This window comes from Anoplolepis gracilipes, chromosome 16, assembly GCF_047496725.1.
Source record: "Anoplolepis gracilipes chromosome 16, ASM4749672v1, whole genome shotgun sequence".
NCBI classification, from domain to species: Eukaryota; Metazoa; Arthropoda; class Insecta; order Hymenoptera; family Formicidae; genus Anoplolepis; species Anoplolepis gracilipes.
Window position 1 is genome coordinate 2,471,607 of NC_132985.1, and position 19,533 is coordinate 2,491,139.

Here is a 19,533-nt window from a genome sequence, read left to right on the forward strand (position 1 = left end):
AAATGTATACTTCACGATTACATACATATATTATATTATATATTTTTTAAATACATATAACACGTAAACATATAATACGTTATAAATATTTACAAAAGATATTTCGGCAAGGGAAAGGAAAAAGGTATCATTGTGGAGTCGTTAACATTTACTTCATCCTGTTCAAAATCTAATTCAATAGTTTTTTCTTTCCATAAATCTTGTTGTATGGGAGACATGGCGGCCAACCAATTCTGAGTAAATAAGGCAATAAAATTTAATTATCGAAATTATATCAAATTACAATAAAAATTGTCATACCTGTTGACAATGATTAGCCCATGTATAAATCATTCTATTATCTACCTTCATAGATAATTTCTTCGTTTGTCGTAACATATTTATTGCAGCACTTTTTCGCGATTGGATCATATAATAATAGGCTTTCATTAACTTATATCTGCAAACATTTTGACAACATAATTATTTCAACAAAAAAAGTGAATTATAATTGTAATGTTCTAAAAAGTTGATTTCAAATATTCTATTTTGAAAAAATGATTTAAAAGTCTATTATTCTATATTTGAAATTATATTGTATTTGTATAATACAGTTGCAATAGAATTTTATTTTCTCAATAAATGTAAACCATCAATTAACAATTTTTTTTTAATACCTGGGAATTGCGATTTTTACAACCTTTATCATATTCTCGATATGTCTGAGTTTATTTTTAATTTCTGTCATTGTGTTTAGCGCGTTGGTGTTTCTGTTAGTAACTTCCCGCACTACAAATGTGCGACTTTATATTGGCAACCATGAAATACAAATATTGTAAAATGATTGAACACTCTTACATTTTTTTTATTACCGTACAAAAGTAATAATCCTTCGAGTTTCTTTAACGCGGTAATCGTCGCCGCCACTGTGTGCTCGTCCACGATGCTCTCGGCTGTCACGTTTCTGCTATTCCAAACTGGCACAGCTTCCCACTGCTGCGTTCTGATACACCTTTTATAACATATATATATATATATATATATATATATATATATATATATTGTAATGCATTTCAAGAACTTTAATTTTAATAAACATGATAATAGTAATTTATTTTTCAATTAATCTCAATTATAATTCAGAAAGTAAAGGTTTGTATTTACCACAGCCACATGGATGTGAAATATCGTCTCTCCGCTTCAGGATCATGGAGGCTGATTATGGACTCACCTTCCTTAAGATAATATTGTTCGCAATTTCGAAATGAGAGGATCGTGATGCCTGTGTCAAGTTGTACGTCGGCGCACATAGCGTAGTACCATGTGCGGCCTGATTTTTCCAAGTCGTTTTGCGACGCGAATTCTATATTAAATTTTTAAATACACATCTACATACAATTAACGTACATTTACTTTAATTCCGTTATATAGTTTATTGTATTTGACAGATTTCATTTGTTGTAAACTGTCCATTTTAAATAGGTGATAACTCGAAACTCACCCAGTTCTCTTAGCAAAACTACGACCTCTGAATGACGACGTGAAAGCATGATCAAATGCGCTAATCTCGGTAGTACAAGTATTTTGAGAAACGTGGAATCCATTGTTTGCGCCATCCTCATCATGATAAAGCCGATTCTGATTGCTTTGTTAATCTCTCCTCTCAACCATCGTGAGAAAAATACTCCAGCATATACTTTGGCGATGCCTTTGAGCTCTTGAAACTCTAGAGAGTCCCCTTTCTTCGCACATATGTTGAGAGCTTGTTTTTCCAAATAAACAACAACTGACCTGTTCGAAAATATTATTATAAAATAATTTGATTATTTCTTCTATAGAAAAAAAAAAAATTATAAGAGATTTAATAACATGATAAATGTGCATTATAATAGTTTTCCGATATCGGCGGCAATTATTAGTTCGCTGATTTTATGAAATTAAATTAAATTGAAATAAAATGGATTTATTGTAATGATTTTATCTGCCGACACACTTTTTTTGATAGACGTGCGCAGTAATCATCATGTTTGCAAATGAAGTGCAGAGCGTGAGAAAATCTCTTGACGACTCTAACGCAGCATTCAAGCTCCATATGGCTGCTAATCGTGCATGTTTCTTCATTCCTTTTGTTCCCTGTAAATTTATAAATTAAAATTGACAAGTAATTTTATCAAATTTCATAGCACTTAGCGTAAAATAAGTTTTAATATTGCAAGTAATAAAAAGAATAAATCTACAGTGATAATAATTCGCTTTTTTGCAAAAACTAATATAACTCTATTAAATTTGAACAACGGTTCTTACTCTAAAAACTTCAAACATTTGTGCTAAGCATGTAGCCAATTGCTCGATATAATTTTTGGTGAGTTCATCGGCAGTGTCGATTTTCCAAGGCTTAGGACAAATCAGTTTCCATTTTAATAGTTCAAGTTGAATCGTCGTATTCCAATTAATCGAGAATTTATGTTGCGGAAAATGATAACCCAGACTGTTTATTGCCTCGTTCAGTTTTCTATTCGCTTCAGAAAGTAGACCACTTTCCAGATGACATCTACCTTGAAGCGTTCGGATTTTTGCGGTAATATAAGACAGGAATATCAATTCTTCTTCATGGGCTTCAAACATCTGTTATTAAGAATTATTATTAGAGCTTATTTTTTTAACTTTATTGTTTTTATTTTGATATATTCTTATTTTGTCTTACTTGCTGAAGTACAACTTCAGCATCACTCAAAAGTCTACGAGCTTGAGGTACGTTGTTATTTATTAAGCAAATATCCACGAATTCCAAAATGGCTATCAAGATTATGTCTGGTTTTCCTAATTAAAACAAAGCAATTAAATTTATGTGACTTACAAATTTAATAAAAAATTAAATAAAACAAAATATATAATTAATTACATAATTTAAAAAATAAAAAATTTCTTTTTTTTTTATCACGTCGACTCACCGATTCCTTGACAATGATCCAACATTTGTGCATAGACAGTTGTTAATATAAGATGACATTGACAATTAGCAAAGTCAACGTTAGAGAAGGTTTTGAGTGGCTTCCTGACTTTTCGGAAAATATAAGGACAAATCGGTGTTCTTTCTTGCGGCATATCTTGAAGACAATATATTTATACAATATTAAAAGGTAGCTAATTTTATATATATCATTATGCACAAATATCATTATTGCAATATATTATAATATTAATAATCTTTGTTAATTTTAAGATTTTTATATTATATATCAGATTCAATCTAGATTTAGTTGATTTATTTAGATTGATTCTATATATAGTATAATACCATCGTCTGCCTCTTCTTTGAGAGTGTAAGTTACTTCTTCAAGTTGATACATTTTGGGAAGCTCAATAGTTGGTCTCCTTTTTTTAATTTCCTGAACGGTTTTTTTGCCTAATAATTTTGAAAATTGTAATTCGCCACATGCCACACATCGTCTGGTATGTCGTTGAAGATATTTTAATGCTTTGTTATGCAATTCTATCTTTTGATTTTCCGTGAGTGATCTTTGTACATAAAAAAATAGTTTAACTTTATTAATATTTTAAGTATTTATTCAATAGAATTTAAGAATCGCAATTTAAGATGTCTCAGTATTGCACCATTATAATATTTGATTAAGATTATATGACAATAAACTATCAATACCTGTAAGTAGTCTCGCGAAACATTGACATTTTGAAACGGATCAAACCGCAAGATGCGTATCGCGGTAAGTTCGCTAGTTCATCTAGATAAATTTTATTTTCATCATTATAAGAATATAAGAATTTCAACGAGACACATGATCTCTCCTTGTACAAAATTTTGTTTAACGTACCTCGTATTATGAGGCCTATACAATCGCATTCAATTTCTGTTTCGGCACTAATTCTTTTTATATTTCTGTAAAATACTATTGGTCTACCACTCGTAGTGAAATCACCCCGCGCGCATCCAAAAATTCGCATTTCGAAGAGCTTCTGAATGGCTGCGATAAAAATATTATCTTGAACATTTTTTTGTTTCTTTTTAATCCTCTACATAATTAAAAATTGTATAATTATTAACAAAAAAGCTGAAATAGTACATGATATTTTCTAAATACACTACTTCAAAATTAGAAAATCTTTTTATAACATTTGCATTTTCTTTCTGTTTACCGAGTCCAATTTCTCTTTCACATTTATCTTCCATTAGGTATTGTAATATTTCTCTATTAACAATTTCTCCCAATATTGATGCGCATTTTAATAGTTGCTGATCCAATGGTGTTAATGAGTCAAAGAGCTTCAAGATCATTACTGGCAGCATATAACATATTTTATTATAATTGTCTTATAATCAAATTTATATATATATATATATATATATAAATGTTTCATATGGAGAATAGATAATTGTATACATCCTATTTATAAAAATCTAATATATATATTTCTAATCGGATCATTATATTAACGTGAAAAAAATTAATTAACGCTTCTAATAAATAAAATTTTCTGTAAATCGAAAAAATGATCAATACTGTAGGAAAATTATAATAGAATAGATCTACATTTCAGAAACTTTTTATATATCATGTAAAGACATATCTAAGTTCCCCGATGGAGTTGTTTTATATATTTCTGGCTTTCTGGTAATAAGAAGTGTGAGTCTCTCACGAGATATAAAAAAACCTATTAACTTTTTAGCGTTAAAATTGATATTGTTATCGCGAAATTTTGTATGACATTTTGCAAAATCCTGAAATCTTACTTCTTATAGAGCGATTACATGAAAGAAATAATTAAAGCTGTTCATGAATAAAACTTTTGAAATCAAAAGAATACTATCAAAAATATAGGAAAATTATAATGAGCGACGCATTTGATAATTCAAATATTAAGTGTTTGTGTATAATGCAATTGATTTAAAAGAATGGAGAACTAGATATGCAAATAATTATCTAATATATAATTATACTATAATATAATAATTATTATTTACATTTGAAAAGTCCGCGTTTATAGTATATATTTTTTAAACAAAGAAAAAATGTTACATTATGAAAATGTAAAAATGTATAAATATACTTAAAAATTGTGAACTCTACAAGTAAACCAATAATTAAAGAGGAATCATTAATTTTTTACCGTCCATGGTCATTTCAGAATTTCCTTCGTCTGGTACAAAACCTTTTGCGAATTTGCAAACGGCGACTTTTTCTTCATTAGCGATTGTTTCTGCTTTATGGATGACGTGGTCCAGATGTACCGAAGGTATTGAATTCTGAAATTAAAATATCACTTGTTAATTACTTGTTAAAGTATTATGAAATAAAGAGAAAAAATCTTTCTTTTTCTCTTACTCGATAACTTGTCTGATACATCTTCCATTTATCTGAACGATCTTTTTCGTTGTTATCGGTTCTTTTTATAATGTCCTCTGAGATAAATCTAAATAATTTACTGATTGGCATGCTTTCGTAATAATTTTATACTAATTAATTTAATGTATTAATATTGTACTTGTAATTATTATAAAGAAATATATTTATATTAAAATATCATTTACAATAAGAAGATATTTATAAAAAAATATTATGTTCGTGCTCTGTATATTAAACTTTAAGATTTGGCTTTTATGTATGATTTCACATTGTAATAGAAAATTTGAATTTTATATTTAAATAATAAAATAATATTATTAAATAAATAAGAATTTGAAATCTAAAATAGACCTTTTCAGCAGACTGATAGGAGGGAGCACATAACCAATTTCTTCGGCTGTCGTTTTGCGTACATATACTATTAGAAGGCTGCCAGATTGCGTAAGGCTTACCAGATAACTTTCTATCCATCCTGGATTACCAGAACTTTTTTCTTGAATCAATCTAGAGAAACAAAAAGACATACATACAAATCGATAAATTATAGATGCAAATAAAGATTCATATATATTCTTTACTTGTTTGATAAATATTATTTGCATATTTAAAATGACTAGCCTTTCGAGTTCAGGAGGAATTCCGTACACATTAAGGAATTGACATACTAGTGCTGCGTGATACCACTTGTTTATGTTACTCAATTCGATAATCTATTAATAGTAAAAGACAATTTACATATTATATTTAACTGTCTTTTTAGTAAATTATAAATATAAAGAAAAAACATATTTTGTTAAAAAATAAATTACAAAGTTATATTTTATCTAAATATAAATCAAACTTTTCACAATACACAATACACACATTTAGAACATACATATAACATGATAAAAAATATAATAATATTCACACAAACAGTTAAGGAAACATAATATTTTTAATAATAATTTCTAATAATAATTTTATAATTATTACGTACAATTTTATAAATTTTATTTTAATTGATATTCATACTCGTGCTTTTTCCAAAATGGCAGGGTGCACTTCATATTCTCCGCTGAGTTTCTGGCCAAAACTAAGAACAAAGAAGATCCTGTTCCGCTTGAGCATCGTGTGGAACAATAGCATGGATTCATTGTCCCCATATTGGGCGTCATCGATAATCACTACCCATAGCTCTTTGAAACAGCGATTTATCAGTTTCAGTAGAAATTTGTTTAGCACCTTATTCTTCTGCTGCACGGATAATGCTGTGTAACGCGGGCTCATCGCAAAATGAACGTTGAAGGGCTGATTAAGGGCGCAGATAAACTCCGATTCGCGTAGTTCGCCTAGTTCTGATACTAATTTATCCTCGCGTTCTCTCGAGTTGGTGGCGATGTCGAAATTCAGCGGCTTGGAGAAGATCATCTGGATCAAACTGTAAGAAGCCTGTGCTAAGAGAGAAACTATTAGTTTTTATCTAGCTCTTCAAAGTTTGATTGGAAAAATTAATAAATAAATATTATATTATATAAATAAATAATTATACTAATGATTTTATCACTATATGAAAAGGAAATATTTTTACGTGTTTCTGAAATTATAAATTAAATAAAAGCAGTGAATAAAATCTTGTCAACCTTAGCGTCACTCATCACTAGGGAGATATAATGATATGGTACATCTGTGGGAATGATCTGTGCAATTTCATCCAACAATCTTGTTTTACCGATTCTTGGCTTGCCTCTGATAATTAAAAACAAATTAAATATTTTTAGCATTATTAAAAATTAACACTTATAAAAATTAAAAATATTTAAAAAGATTAAATTAAGACTTACTTTATAACCAGTGTATTGTAATCGGGCTTTAAATACTCTATTATTTTGTTCCTGACAGAATATTTTATCATATCCGTCAGCATTTGTTGGAAAATCTTAATCTCTGCTTCTCGGCCGAGCAAAGGATAACCGTTCTCTTTTAATTCAGTCGCAGCAAATCTGCGAACGATGCGTCAACTTAATAAGAGATGTCATATTAATGAGAGATAACGTTTTATAAAGATAAATAATAATTACTTCGTCTGTTCCTGAAACTCGTATACAGGACCGATATGCGTAATTCCTTTCAGATGTCTCGGTTCTTGCAGTATAAAATGTCTCGCTTCGAGACGGGAGTGCAGGAAACTCTCACGATCGCACACCACCTGAAAGAAAAATTTACGTTAGTATAAAAAATCTAAATCAAGTATTTTTGCAACTTTGAATTGCAATGCCAATTACTCTGCTAAAAAATAATCTATACCGATAACTCGCTATCTTAGTTTTCTAGTTTTCAATTTAATTTTTAATTATAACTAAAGATCTATTTACCATATAATATAATATAATTGGGATATATACATAATTAGAATGTAAACAAAGAGTGAAACAATTATCTTGTTACTATATCTTGTTTCTATATAATCGAATAATTACTTTGTTATTGTATACGACCATCAGACGCGCCGCCTTGTTTACGGACATTCCGATCACTGTATACTCCCTTCGTAAAACGTGACCGACCACTCCACAATATGTCATTCCAGTGGTAACGGCAATTGTCACGGATTTTATATTATCCATCGCTAGAAGATCCAGCCGCAGTGTGCTGGCGCATCTTAATCCGATCTGCGATTCAAACTCATGTTTATCACCTCGCAGTCCAAATATGCAGAGAAATATCAGATCCTTGTCAAAAAGAGACGTCTTGTTCACGCATCCGTGCATTTCGCTGATTACTCTTGATGAAAAATATTGCTAATTATACGTGCCGTTAAAACATAATTGCGGACAATTTCTCTTTAAATCAGATTTTATTGAATAAATTGTTATAATAATAAAGAAAAGAGGAAGTAACGATTTCGTAATTGCGCTTACTTGCAGACTAATTTATAAGCCGTATCAACGAGCGAGATCAATCTTTTCTTATCCACATTCTCCGTGATAACATTGATAAAGAGTATGACTACTTGTCTCATCTCTGTAAGATGTTCCAACGGCTCGTCCAATTCCACGGATCTTATCACTGGTCGGGGGATGTAGCTTCTCAATGCATCTTTCAATTGCGCTTTAGCTACCTTGATGACCTTGGGCCTCACTGCACAATTCGTAATTGCCGGATATCATTTTCATATTTCAAAATAATGTAGAGAAATAATATTTTGACACGGATGTTATACACGTTTATTTTTTCAATAAACTCACGACTATAATCAACTTGCTCAAAATCATACTCTCTCCAACTATCATCTATCTGTTCTGTCAAAATTTTACTACTCACATCGGCACCGACTGATAAATTGAAATCTCTGCGAGGTAATTGTTCGATATCTGTGTCATGTATCTCTAATGTTTGAAATTATATATATTATTACATGAAAGATTTAATATTTTATTCCTAATTTAAAATACGTAATTACGTGCCTTGGTCAATGTTATTGGATATATCAAGAGTTTTAGACTGATACCACATTGCTGAGCAGGCGAGGATTAGAGTATGTATGCCATCCGGTAACTTTTCGTGAATATATTCAGTAGGATTTGCCCATTGCCAGCTACTGGGTGCTACGAGAATATCACCTCCCCTAGAAAAAAGTTGTAATTTCTTTTTATTTTTATCGCTTCCATAAAAATAATAAAATGTAATACATAGATTGGGAAACTAATATATTTTTGGCGTGTATTGATTTATATGAAATTTAAAATAGAGATAAATAAATATAAAAATAAATAAATATTTTTCCATTCATTTGTACGACGAAAAAACTTTGTAATATTACCGGCATAGTCCTTCAGCGTGTTTTACATCCCAGACAGGTTTCCCAGTAATTACATAATATGACATCGTTTCTGGATCACCAATAGACGTGAAATACGTTTTTCCAGAAGCAATGGCAAGTTTAACTAGTGAAAATATAATAGGTTTAAGTCTGGAAGTTGTCGGCTTCAAATTGATATATGTATACATTTTAAGTTATTTTTACATAAAAAGCATAAGTTGCTCTTATATAAAAAATATATAAATCCTTCAATTACATGTTACTGAATTTTAATATTATTAGATTTAATTCATAATTTTTATAACGTTGAGTTTTTAAAATTCGACACTTTTGTCAAACTTTGAACCTTTGAGTGTTACGCCAACATCGGTATCGTAAGTTCCGAAATGTTTCTGTATAACACACGCGGTTTGCATAGCCTCTGTTGCAATATCGCGCATAAACATTCCCTCTTGGAGCTTCCACATTACTATAAACGCATCACCGGAAAATTTCACTACGTCGCCGTTGTGCGAGAGAATTTCTTGCACCATTGCACCGATGTAGCTGTTCAAAGTTTCTGACAATTTGGATGGACCACCGACACCGGTTTTCGTATATTTTTCCGTGAGATCCGTAAAGCCTGCACACGTAGAAAAAAAATTATGCGTAATAATATTATGATAATGATATTAACTGTGCACAATTAATTAATATCAAAATCAATCGCACAAATGGTTATATAATTCTCAACCTGAAACGTCACCGAGCAACAACGTCGTATGGTATTCTCTGGTTTCATAATTGTCATAATGATCGAGGATCTCGTCGGGACACATAGATGCGAATATTTTAGTATGTTGCTCCAATCGAATACGCGAGGCTCGCTCTGTTTATAAAGCGTCAATTAAACATGCCTCACGTTTTATTATAAATTAAATAGTATAAAGATCATAATAATTATAAATTAAATATCTTGTTATTGACATATTGATATGTGCATGTTCAACATTTTATATTGTACTGATATATGTATATTTAACGCAATCTTTATAATGTAATATCAAAATTGGTAATTAAGTTATAAAATTGATAAACTATGTTTCTTTGCAAAATGTAAATTAGGTTATATTTTAATCAACACATTGTTCTGCATATTAATCAACTTACCTTCTATTACTAAAGAATCCATGCTTGTTTCTATATATTTGTCATGTCTTTTTTTCTATTACATAATATAATCTAAAATACTTAAATTATTAATTTAATTAGATAATTAATTATAAATGCTATTAATTTCTATCCATGTATTTGCAACACATACACACAATTAAAATACATAAATAAAAGAAATTCTGGTTAGATGTAAGCTTGGAAGGAAACTTCAGATATTATATATGTTATAATTTCATTGTTTATATAAATTTTACGAATTATGTATATCCGCAGGCCTGGTGTATAATAATACATATTATTGTACATAGTATCGACAAAATATTTTTAAAAGTGACAAGCCATAACTCAACTTTTGTCAAGTTCAAGTAGACCCGATAATAATTAAAGAACAATTTCCATCCGTTTTAATTGTACCAAAAATAAAAAATACGAGCATTTTATTATACCAAAACGTTATTATAATCGATAAATATTAATATTAATTTATTTATTAATTATCTATTTTATTATAACCAACGGGTTAATTAAAACGACCTGACTAGCCATTGGTCGTTTTAATTAACCCGTTGTTTATAATTAAATACTAGCGACTTTAATATCTAACTTATAATATCTATTTTATTATTTTAATATTTTATAATTGTTTTCAGTATGATTTCATAAACGATTTCGTATGTAATTAAAAGAGGCGTACTGATGGCAAAATGTAGTCGAATTTGTTAAACAATAGTTTACCTAATATTATTATCCAAAGATTTTTATATTAACATTTTTATATTAATATTATTATTAATGTTAATATTAATTTTGTACATAAATTGTAAATATCAAAAAATTATATTATGTAATAATAAAATAACTGATATTTAACATCATGTATTGTTATGCATTTACTATTAAACCGTGTAACAAATCTTAAATTAACTTTATGATTAGCGTCATTATAGGATTTAAAATGTAGGATATAAAAATATGAATAATTAATTACGATCATAAAATTCTCTTGTATTTATGTTACATATTTGTGCGTACTACAATATACACTACAGAGTATGGTGCAATATAATTTTAGAGGAAAGCATAAACAGTTTAATAGCTTCTCAAATAATTGTCAAAGGTAACGAACTACAAAAGTGCGATAACTACATTTTTAAAAATGTTACGTGCACGATTACATATGTATAAGAATTTCCTTTGTCTTGTCAAATTCGAATATCCTATTATGATTAACTAAAACTTGGGATTGTCAACCCATTTATACTTCGTGCAATGATTATCGCAATTTGGGTCATCGGTATTGCCATACCTGAAAAATTGATGTTTTTATAGAAAACTTTTAGTTTGAATTTATATTATATTTTAAGATATCTAATGCAAATATAAAAAAAATTGAAATAAGCATCGTAATATATTCTATAAGAGATTATTTCCATTATTATTATTATTATTTATATTTTTAATTTATCTTACTGGCAATCGTCTGTCGGACATATACATGTGTAGCACTGCGGTTCCAATATATTAAAATATATTTCTCCGATAATTTTAGAAGTCGGACTTCGAACTTTCTCCAAACAATCTAAGAACGCCTCATCGCAAGTGCAAGCTGATCTGTTATCAAAAAATTACAAAAACTTGACAAAAAAGTAATTAATGAGAAATTATTAATAAACATAAACAAAATAAATCTAGTTTGTCAAAAATGGATCATATGTAAAAGATATGATTTGATAACAAGACTTATATACTAACAGATACATGTTACATCTAATTGTAAATAAAGTTACATAACATTTTTTTCAGATGATGCTAAATATAAATGTTATACACTATAAGTGTAGATATAGAAGATACTATTCGAGTTATCTTGTTCGTTTAATTACCTCGTGAAGAGACCATTATTTATGAGATTTGCCTTCGTTGCACCAGCTGAAAGATCGGATTTGCAGTTATCGTGCGCTCTGCAACAAGCATCCGTGTTGTTGAAAAAACCGAGGTCATTATAATCTTTGGCGTCATCTCCATTACCGCACCACTTTGTTCCTAATACAGATATCAGCATTGCAAGATGAAAAAAACAACAGCAAAAAATTCCAGTCGATAGTAACGTAATTGATCCTACATTTCTATCGCATTCAAAAATATGTCTGCATTTGTATGTATTTATGTGATAAATTTTTAAAGTAGATGAAGCAAGAGAATTATAATAAAATGGTAATTAAATTATCGATATTCCAGAAAATATATATACAACTGTTAAAAATAAGTTTTGTATAGCTTATCTATTGCAAATTTTTTTAAAAAGTACCTATAAATTATCACAGTAGTAAAAAAAGAATTTAATAAATTTAAAACATTCAACTGCATTTAGTTCAAACATTTCTTTGTACAAAAAAATACATTATAAAAGTATTGTATATTATTTATTATATTATTTATTATATTATAAATAATATAAACTCTCTCTCTCTCTCTCTCTTTGTCTGCCTCTCTTCATAATTCGTTTTTACAAGCTAATTATATATGAATAATTAAATACGTAAATATATGCTTTAACAAACTTTAACTGAGAAATCAGAGGTTAATAAACCAGTAATAGCAAATATAATAAAAGAACAGTGAATTTGCATTCCATATTCTACATGTTGTTATAAAAGATAATTCTGTCTACCGCAATTATTCGCATAAAAATCTTAAGTCGTCAGTCAACTTACATATGTGCTGTTCTGTGATAATAAATTCATACTAACGTTCATACAAACGTTACAATGTTTTGCAAGATAATAAATGCACCTGGAAATAGCAATACAATCTAATCGGACGAATCCAAGGTAATTTCATGCTTGTATTACATGATCAATTAACGTTAATATCCACGACTTTAAGTTACATTTAATTAATTATACAAGCTATTTATCCGTATATTATGATCTAACACAATTAATCTGAATTTAAATAATGTAATTTTGAAAATGCTTGTATATATTTCGTATTATAATTTGGAATGCAATATTTTACATTTCATTTCTCAGCTTTCTTAATATTGTTATTTTAACTATAGAATTATTAATTGTTCTGAAAAAGCACATAAAAATTTAAAAATTTATTTTTGAAGGAATTTTAAAATAAACTTTTTGTTTTAAACATTATTATATTCTTAATCTGATAAATATAGAAATAAAAATATAAATACAGAAATAAAATCGGAGATTGAAAATTTCGTACTAAAAAGTTCGCGAAACAGTTATATTTTCAGATAATATTCTTTTATTTAAAAACTCTTATAAGTATATATAAAATTGATAATATCATAAAATTTTTACTGCATATTATATAAGAATATTTTGAATACATAAAATAAATTCAAAGAATATTTTCTTTATTGATAAAATATTATGAAAACAGATTCAATAATTCTAAATATTTAACAAGATATTTTATATTTTTGCATGTGCATGGATATTTAATAAAATATTCCTTATTTTTAATAAAATGTCTAATGAGAAACATAGATTTATTTCTTCTAAAATATTCGTTTTTGCAGTTTTTCTAAAAATTTTCTTGGATTATAGAATAATTGAGTTACCTGGAAAAAGTGGACCATAATTTTTAGTGATGAAGTCACTGACGGATCCTTGAGACGTATCGCTGTTCCTCTCGCTGCTTTTGATAATATTCTTTGTATGCATTTTGGCGAGATACTTTGCGTCTGGCAATGAGTTCCTCCGTTTCTCTAACTTTTCAAAAGGACTTAGACGAGTTTTGTCGGAACCAGGTTTTTCAGGTGTACAGTCTACATTATCTTTGGTATTTTCGTTCTCACCGAAGCAAACAGCAATGCCAAGAGTGAGGAAAAGTACGAACAGGCAGATACGTGACATCGTGCTGTTTATTCACCTAAGATAAATAGTGAAATAATAACGAGATCTTCTTAATATGGACATTGTTATATTGCAGATGAATAATAAATCAAAGATAGGTGAATTTACAGAAGTATTAACATTGACTATCAATGTTTCTTGTTATTTTAGACGTTATAACACAAATGATATATCGCCTTATCTATCGTAATCATAAGTCAGAATCTTAATTACAGTTGAGAGAGTATGATATGTAAAAGTATTTGAAACAATTTTTTGCACAATAATAATATGCATACTTTTCTTTTAATTTTTGTGATGAGAAATATATTTATTTATTGAAAACAAAAAATATAAATTAACAAGATGGGAATATGTTTTAATAATGTTTTGAATTTAAGTAATTTAATAATTTAATATTTGTAGTGCTTGAGCTAATTGCATTGCGGAAAGCGGAAAAACAAAATGAATTTTTTTCACACACAAGACATAAATAGCTAATGATGATATAAACTATTATTAAACTATTACTAATAATTAATATAATTATTAAAATAAAAATGGATTTAATAGAAACCACATTAACAGATAAAAAAAGGAAAAATATAAAATATAAAAAATTTGAAAAAATATAAAATATATTAATTTTGTATACCAAAATGTTTTAACAAACAAAAATTAAATATAAAAAAATACAAAACAAATAATAACAAAAAATATATGTATATGGTATATACAAAATTTATCAAAATATAATAAATCTAAAAACAATTTTTCCTTCAAATAAATTAGCAAGTCTTGAAGAGATTCTCCCAGACTCATTTTAAAGAGACTTAAAGTCTTGAAGAGTATCTTTCCGATATTTGTTAATCTATTTGTGAAATTTTGAACATTATCTCGTCGTCTCGTTCGATTACCTCGCTACGACTAAATGATAACAAGAACTGGTTCCAACAACTTGACACTTCACTTAAATACTGCTGGTACATTTTCTATCAAATAAAGATGCAGCTATAATTAACTGCAAGTCGAATATTGTCACTTAACACATGTGCAAATGTGAAGAATGGTTCCTAAAAAAAAAATTTAATAGCCAATATATAGATCGTGCTGCATTATCTAAACAAATATAAATAACAAAAGGACATAATAAACGAGGAAGTAATTGATAATAGATATTGATGAATTTAGTGGCAGACTTTGCGTTTGTCATTCCTTTTCTTCGTTTAACCTTTAGATCATTATACGATAAAACGATATGCACTATATTTATACAGTACGTTAGGTTATTATCAGCATTCTTCTGTGCAGAAAATGGAAATGTAACATCACAATTAATCGCTACATACGTGTGTTTATTTTTATCTATCAAATTTTTTATCAAAAAAAGAAAGAAATAGAGGAAAGAACAGATACTCTATTAATTTATTTTATCATTATTCTTAGTTAATTAAATACAATTTAATATTTTATTATTCATCGCAAAAATATATTTTATTATATATATATATGTGTGAGTGTTTATTATAGATTATTCTACATATATAATTTTTTCGGATAAAATATTTTAATCTCAATTATTTAATTTATAAAAAGAATTTTAATAATAATAGATAATTATATAATAATTAATAATATAATTATAAATATATATATATATAATTTTTACATACAAGTTATTCATTAATGACTAATGATTAATATTACCATATGTAAAAAAATTATATTGCGTAATAATAACATAAATGATATTTAACATCGTAGTGTTATTATGCAATTACTATTAGTCAATATAGTCAATCCGAAATTATAAGTATTAGCATCATTCTAATAAATATATGATAAAGGATTTATAAAATAGGATATAAAAAACGTGAATAATTTATTACGATTATAAAATTCTTGTATTTATGTTACATATTTGTGCGTATTACAATATACACTACAGAGTATGGTGCAATATAATTTTAGAGGAAGGCATAAACAATTTAATAGCTTCTCAAATAATTGTCAAAAGTAACGAACTACAAAAGTGCGATAACTACATTTTTAAAAATCTTACGTGTACGATTAAATATGTATAAGAATTTCCTTTGTCTTGTCAAATTCGATTATCCTATTATGATTAACTAAAACTCGGGATTGTCAATCCATTTATATTTCGTGCAATGATTATCGCAATTTGGGTCATCGGTATTGCCATACCTGAAAAATTGATGTTTTTATAGAAAACTTTTAGTTTGAATTTATATTATATTTTAAGATATCTAATGCAAATATAAAAAAATTGAAATAAGCATCGTAATATGTTCTGCAAGAGATTATTTCCATTATTAATATTTAGCTTTTTAATTTATCTTACTGGCAATCGTGTGTCGGACATATACATTTGAAGCACTGCGGTCCTAATATATTAAAATACGTATCTCCGATAGTCTTAGTAATGATACTCGAAACATTTTTTAGACATTTGTGGAACTTATTATCGCAAGTGCAAGCTGATCTGTTGTCAAAAAATTACAAAACTTGATAAAAAGTAAATGAAAAATTAATAAAGCTAACATAAACGAAATAGATCTATTATTTTGTAAAAAGGATTATGTATAAAATATATAAATTCATAATAAGACTTACATATACTAGTAGATATATATGTCACATCTAAGCAAAGTTGTGTAATATTTATTTCTGATGATGCTAAATATCAATATTACACACAATAATTGTAATATCTCGTTTGTTTAATTACCTCCTAAAAAGACCATTATTTTGGAGATTTTCCTTTGTTTTACCTGCGTTAATTATAAAATTGCATTTATCATGCGCCTTGCAACAAGCATCCGCAGCGTTGAAAAAGCCAACGTCATTCTTATGTTTGGCAATATTTTGCGCGCCGCACCAGAGTGTTCCTATAACACAGATATCATCATTAGAAAATGAAAAAACAACGGGAAAAAATTCCTGCAGACAATAGTACAGTAGACAATAACGTAGTTGATCCTTTTTCTATTGCAAGAAAAATCAATCGAAAGTATATTTGCATTTTATTATATGTTTTTATTGTGATAATTTCCTAATGCAAATAAAGTAAGAGATTTATAGTATTAGATGTACAAATTAATTCTTGGCCTTTTTTTCAATAAATTTATTGTTTATTTCTAAAAATTAAGTTACATTTTAATCTACGAAATAATCTCCATCAGAATCTGTAAACTTTTTGTCATCGAATAGATAGCTGACGAATCCTCTCTCGGTAAAAAGACGGCAATTTTGAATTAAAAAATTTGCCAATGCTTTTATACAGCTTCGAGCGTTTTGAAGTGCGAATCAACCAAGTGGTATTGTAGGGATCGGAAAAAATGAGAGTATGAAGGGGCTAAATCTCGAGAATAAACCGAGAATACACCTAATAAAATAGCAATCAAATTATTAATATTGAAGGAAATATATGCAATTGATAGAAAAAAATAAGTTTTGTATTATATAGTCTATCTATCGCAAATTTTTTAAAAGGTATCTATAAATTTATAAATCATTACAATAGTAAAAAAAAAGAATTTAATAAATTTAAAATATTCAATTTCATTTAGCTCAAAGAATATTTTCTTCGAAAAAAAAATAGTGATAAAATGTTGTGAAAACATATTTAATAATCCTAAATATTTAATAAGATATTTTATATTATTATATGTGCGTGGATAATTAATAAAATGTTCTTTAGTTTTAATAAAACATCTATATGAGAAAAAAATGTTTATTTCTTCTAAAATGTTCGCTTTCAGCATTTGCAAATTTTTGTAAATTATCTTATAGAATAAATTACCTGGAAAAATTAAAGGGACGTTTCTGGACGATCTTTGCAACGTACTGCTGTTCCTATTGCTTCTTTTGATAACGTTAAGAATATTTTGTACAGCATCTATTGGCAACTCCAGTGTTTTCGCTATCTCTTCAAGAAATGATAGACGAGTTTCGTTGGAGCCAGATTCACTCTTTGTACAGTTTACATCATCTTTGGTATTTTTATTCTCACCGAATCGAACAGAAATGCCGAGAGTGAGGAAAAGTACGAATAAGCAGATACGTGACATCGTGCTGTTTATTCATTTAATTGTAAGATAAATAGTTAAAGAATAACGAGAGTGTCATAATAAACGCGATGCACATGCTGTTACATTACACGTGAATAACAAATCAAAGAGAAATGAATTTAAAGATATATTAAACTTAACTGTCAATTGTTTTTTGTTAATATATACTTTTAATATATACTTTTCAGGCCAGTAACTTGCCTTTACTTCTGCTATATTTTTTCTGACTCGATTTCTACGCGCTAAAAATTGAAGAAAAAAAATAATTGCTTCTATTGCCGGTTAATTATTGTAGGCAGATAAGATAAGTTACAATATTACAATCGTTTTTTTAAACGCGTAAGTCAGTCAGACGTCAAAAGTTGCAAAATACAAACTTCGTAAACTTCTGTATTTTTAAAACTGTTTTATAAAACTCATACACACACACAGATGTTTATAAAATACTTGGACTTTACGGTGTATTCCTTTTGTCAAAATAAAGAAAAAAGTTTATGTAACTTATGGATTGAAACCCATAGTCAAATATGAGTGATTGTAAAGTTATAGTAAAACAAAGTTAATGTTGTTGTTAAAAATCATAATCATAAAAAATTATTTAAATTAATAGACATTTAAATTATAACAAATGCTCAAAATGATCGCTATTTGATTTAAGACAAACATTGACACGGTGGAGTTCGACCATTTTAAAGGTTCGCAGACGATTCCGTATAATAGTTTCATAAGTATTGTTAATAATGCAATGGCGAAACGTATGTTCATTATGAATACGTTGCAAAGTACTAAATGCTTTAATGGCCCGACAGATAATGATTACATTTCAATAATTTTACATAATAATATTACATAATAACTTTAACATAAACTTTGTTTTACTATAACATTTCTAAATAATATTACATTTTCAAATAAATATTTTTTTTTAATTAAACAAGTCGGTTGCAAACCAACGCGATAATGGACTGTCATATTATACTGCGATATTTTATCCACATACACAACAAACAGAGAGAGAAATTAATTGTTCGTATCTACTGATGAGTACTAATGAAAAACATAACATTCTCATACATAATTTTACATAATATGTATAAATGTATATTACTTATACAACAAATAATATATATTATTTATCTATATAAAATAAAGATATTTATGTATGTATGTATATATTGGAGATGTAGCAATTATAGTGAATTTGTTAAATTATGCAAGTAAAGTTGACTATCTTTAACAGATACTTTGTCGGTAATAATACAATACTAAATATGTTCAGGAAT

At 27.7% G+C, this 19,533-nt stretch overlaps 3 protein-coding genes across 3 annotated transcripts; all 3 read right to left on the minus strand.

Annotated features, from left to right (window-relative positions):
• Window positions 1–89: 89 nt before the first annotated feature.
• Window positions 90–10,315, minus strand: LOC140674727 (adenylate cyclase type 10). Its single transcript, XM_072908495.1, is given in 30 exon segments — window positions 90–233; window positions 301–439; window positions 657–768; window positions 852–991; window positions 1,144–1,342; window positions 1,481–1,770; window positions 1,973–2,112; window positions 2,284–2,604; window positions 2,684–2,799; window positions 2,931–3,086; window positions 3,278–3,498; window positions 3,641–3,722; window positions 3,813–3,962; window positions 4,135–4,275; window positions 5,107–5,242; window positions 5,322–5,409; window positions 5,694–5,846; window positions 5,961–6,052; window positions 6,357–6,773; window positions 6,965–7,070; window positions 7,166–7,324; window positions 7,403–7,530; window positions 7,802–8,105; window positions 8,243–8,462; window positions 8,570–8,695; window positions 8,777–8,949; window positions 9,145–9,268; window positions 9,491–9,766; window positions 9,878–10,012; window positions 10,294–10,315. Coding segments are annotated over 30 exon segments (5,010 nt in total).
• Window positions 10,316–11,283: 968 nt separating this feature from the next.
• On the minus strand, window positions 11,284–14,221 carry LOC140674498 (phospholipase A2-like). The gene is made up of 4 exons (XM_072908074.1): window positions 13,886–14,221; window positions 12,183–12,342; window positions 11,770–11,910; window positions 11,284–11,605 (listed from the first exon to the last, which is right to left on the minus strand). Exons 1-4 carry the CDS (start codon window positions 14,178–14,180, stop codon window positions 11,530–11,532), a joined length of 672 nt encoding a protein of 223 aa, XP_072764175.1. The 5' UTR covers window positions 14,181–14,221; the 3' UTR covers window positions 11,284–11,529.
• Window positions 14,222–16,051: 1,830 nt separating this feature from the next.
• LOC140674620 (phospholipase A2-like) lies at window positions 16,052–18,416 on the minus strand. Its single transcript, XM_072908281.1, has 4 exons — window positions 17,983–18,416; window positions 16,909–17,068; window positions 16,522–16,662; window positions 16,052–16,364 (listed from the first exon to the last, which is right to left on the minus strand). The coding sequence occupies exons 1-4, from the start codon at window positions 18,248–18,250 to the stop codon at window positions 16,289–16,291; spliced, it is 645 nt and encodes a 214-aa protein (XP_072764382.1). The 5' UTR covers window positions 18,251–18,416; the 3' UTR covers window positions 16,052–16,288.
• Window positions 18,417–19,533: the final 1,117 nt, after the last annotated feature.

Coding starts and splice junctions, on each gene's coding strand:
- LOC140674498 (XM_072908074.1), bottom strand. CDS start 14,180: ATGTCACGTATCTGCCTGTTCGTACTTTTCCTCACTCTTGGCATTGCT. Junction 12,343..13,885: donor TTATGGTCCACTTTTTCCAG/GTAACTCAATTA, acceptor TATCTGTATTAG/GAACAAAGTGGTGCGGTAAT. Junction 11,606..11,769: donor TGTCCGACAGACGATTGCCA/GTAAGATAAATT, acceptor TCAATTTTTCAG/GTATGGCAATACCGATGACC.
- LOC140674620 (XM_072908281.1), bottom strand. CDS start 18,250: ATGTCACGTATCTGCTTATTCGTACTTTTCCTCACTCTCGGCATTTCT. Junction 16,663..16,908: donor AATAATGGTCTTTTTAGGAG/GTAATTAAACAA, acceptor TTTTGACAACAG/ATCAGCTTGCACTTGCGATA. Junction 16,365..16,521: donor TGTCCGACACACGATTGCCA/GTAAGATAAATT, acceptor TCAATTTTTCAG/GTATGGCAATACCGATGACC.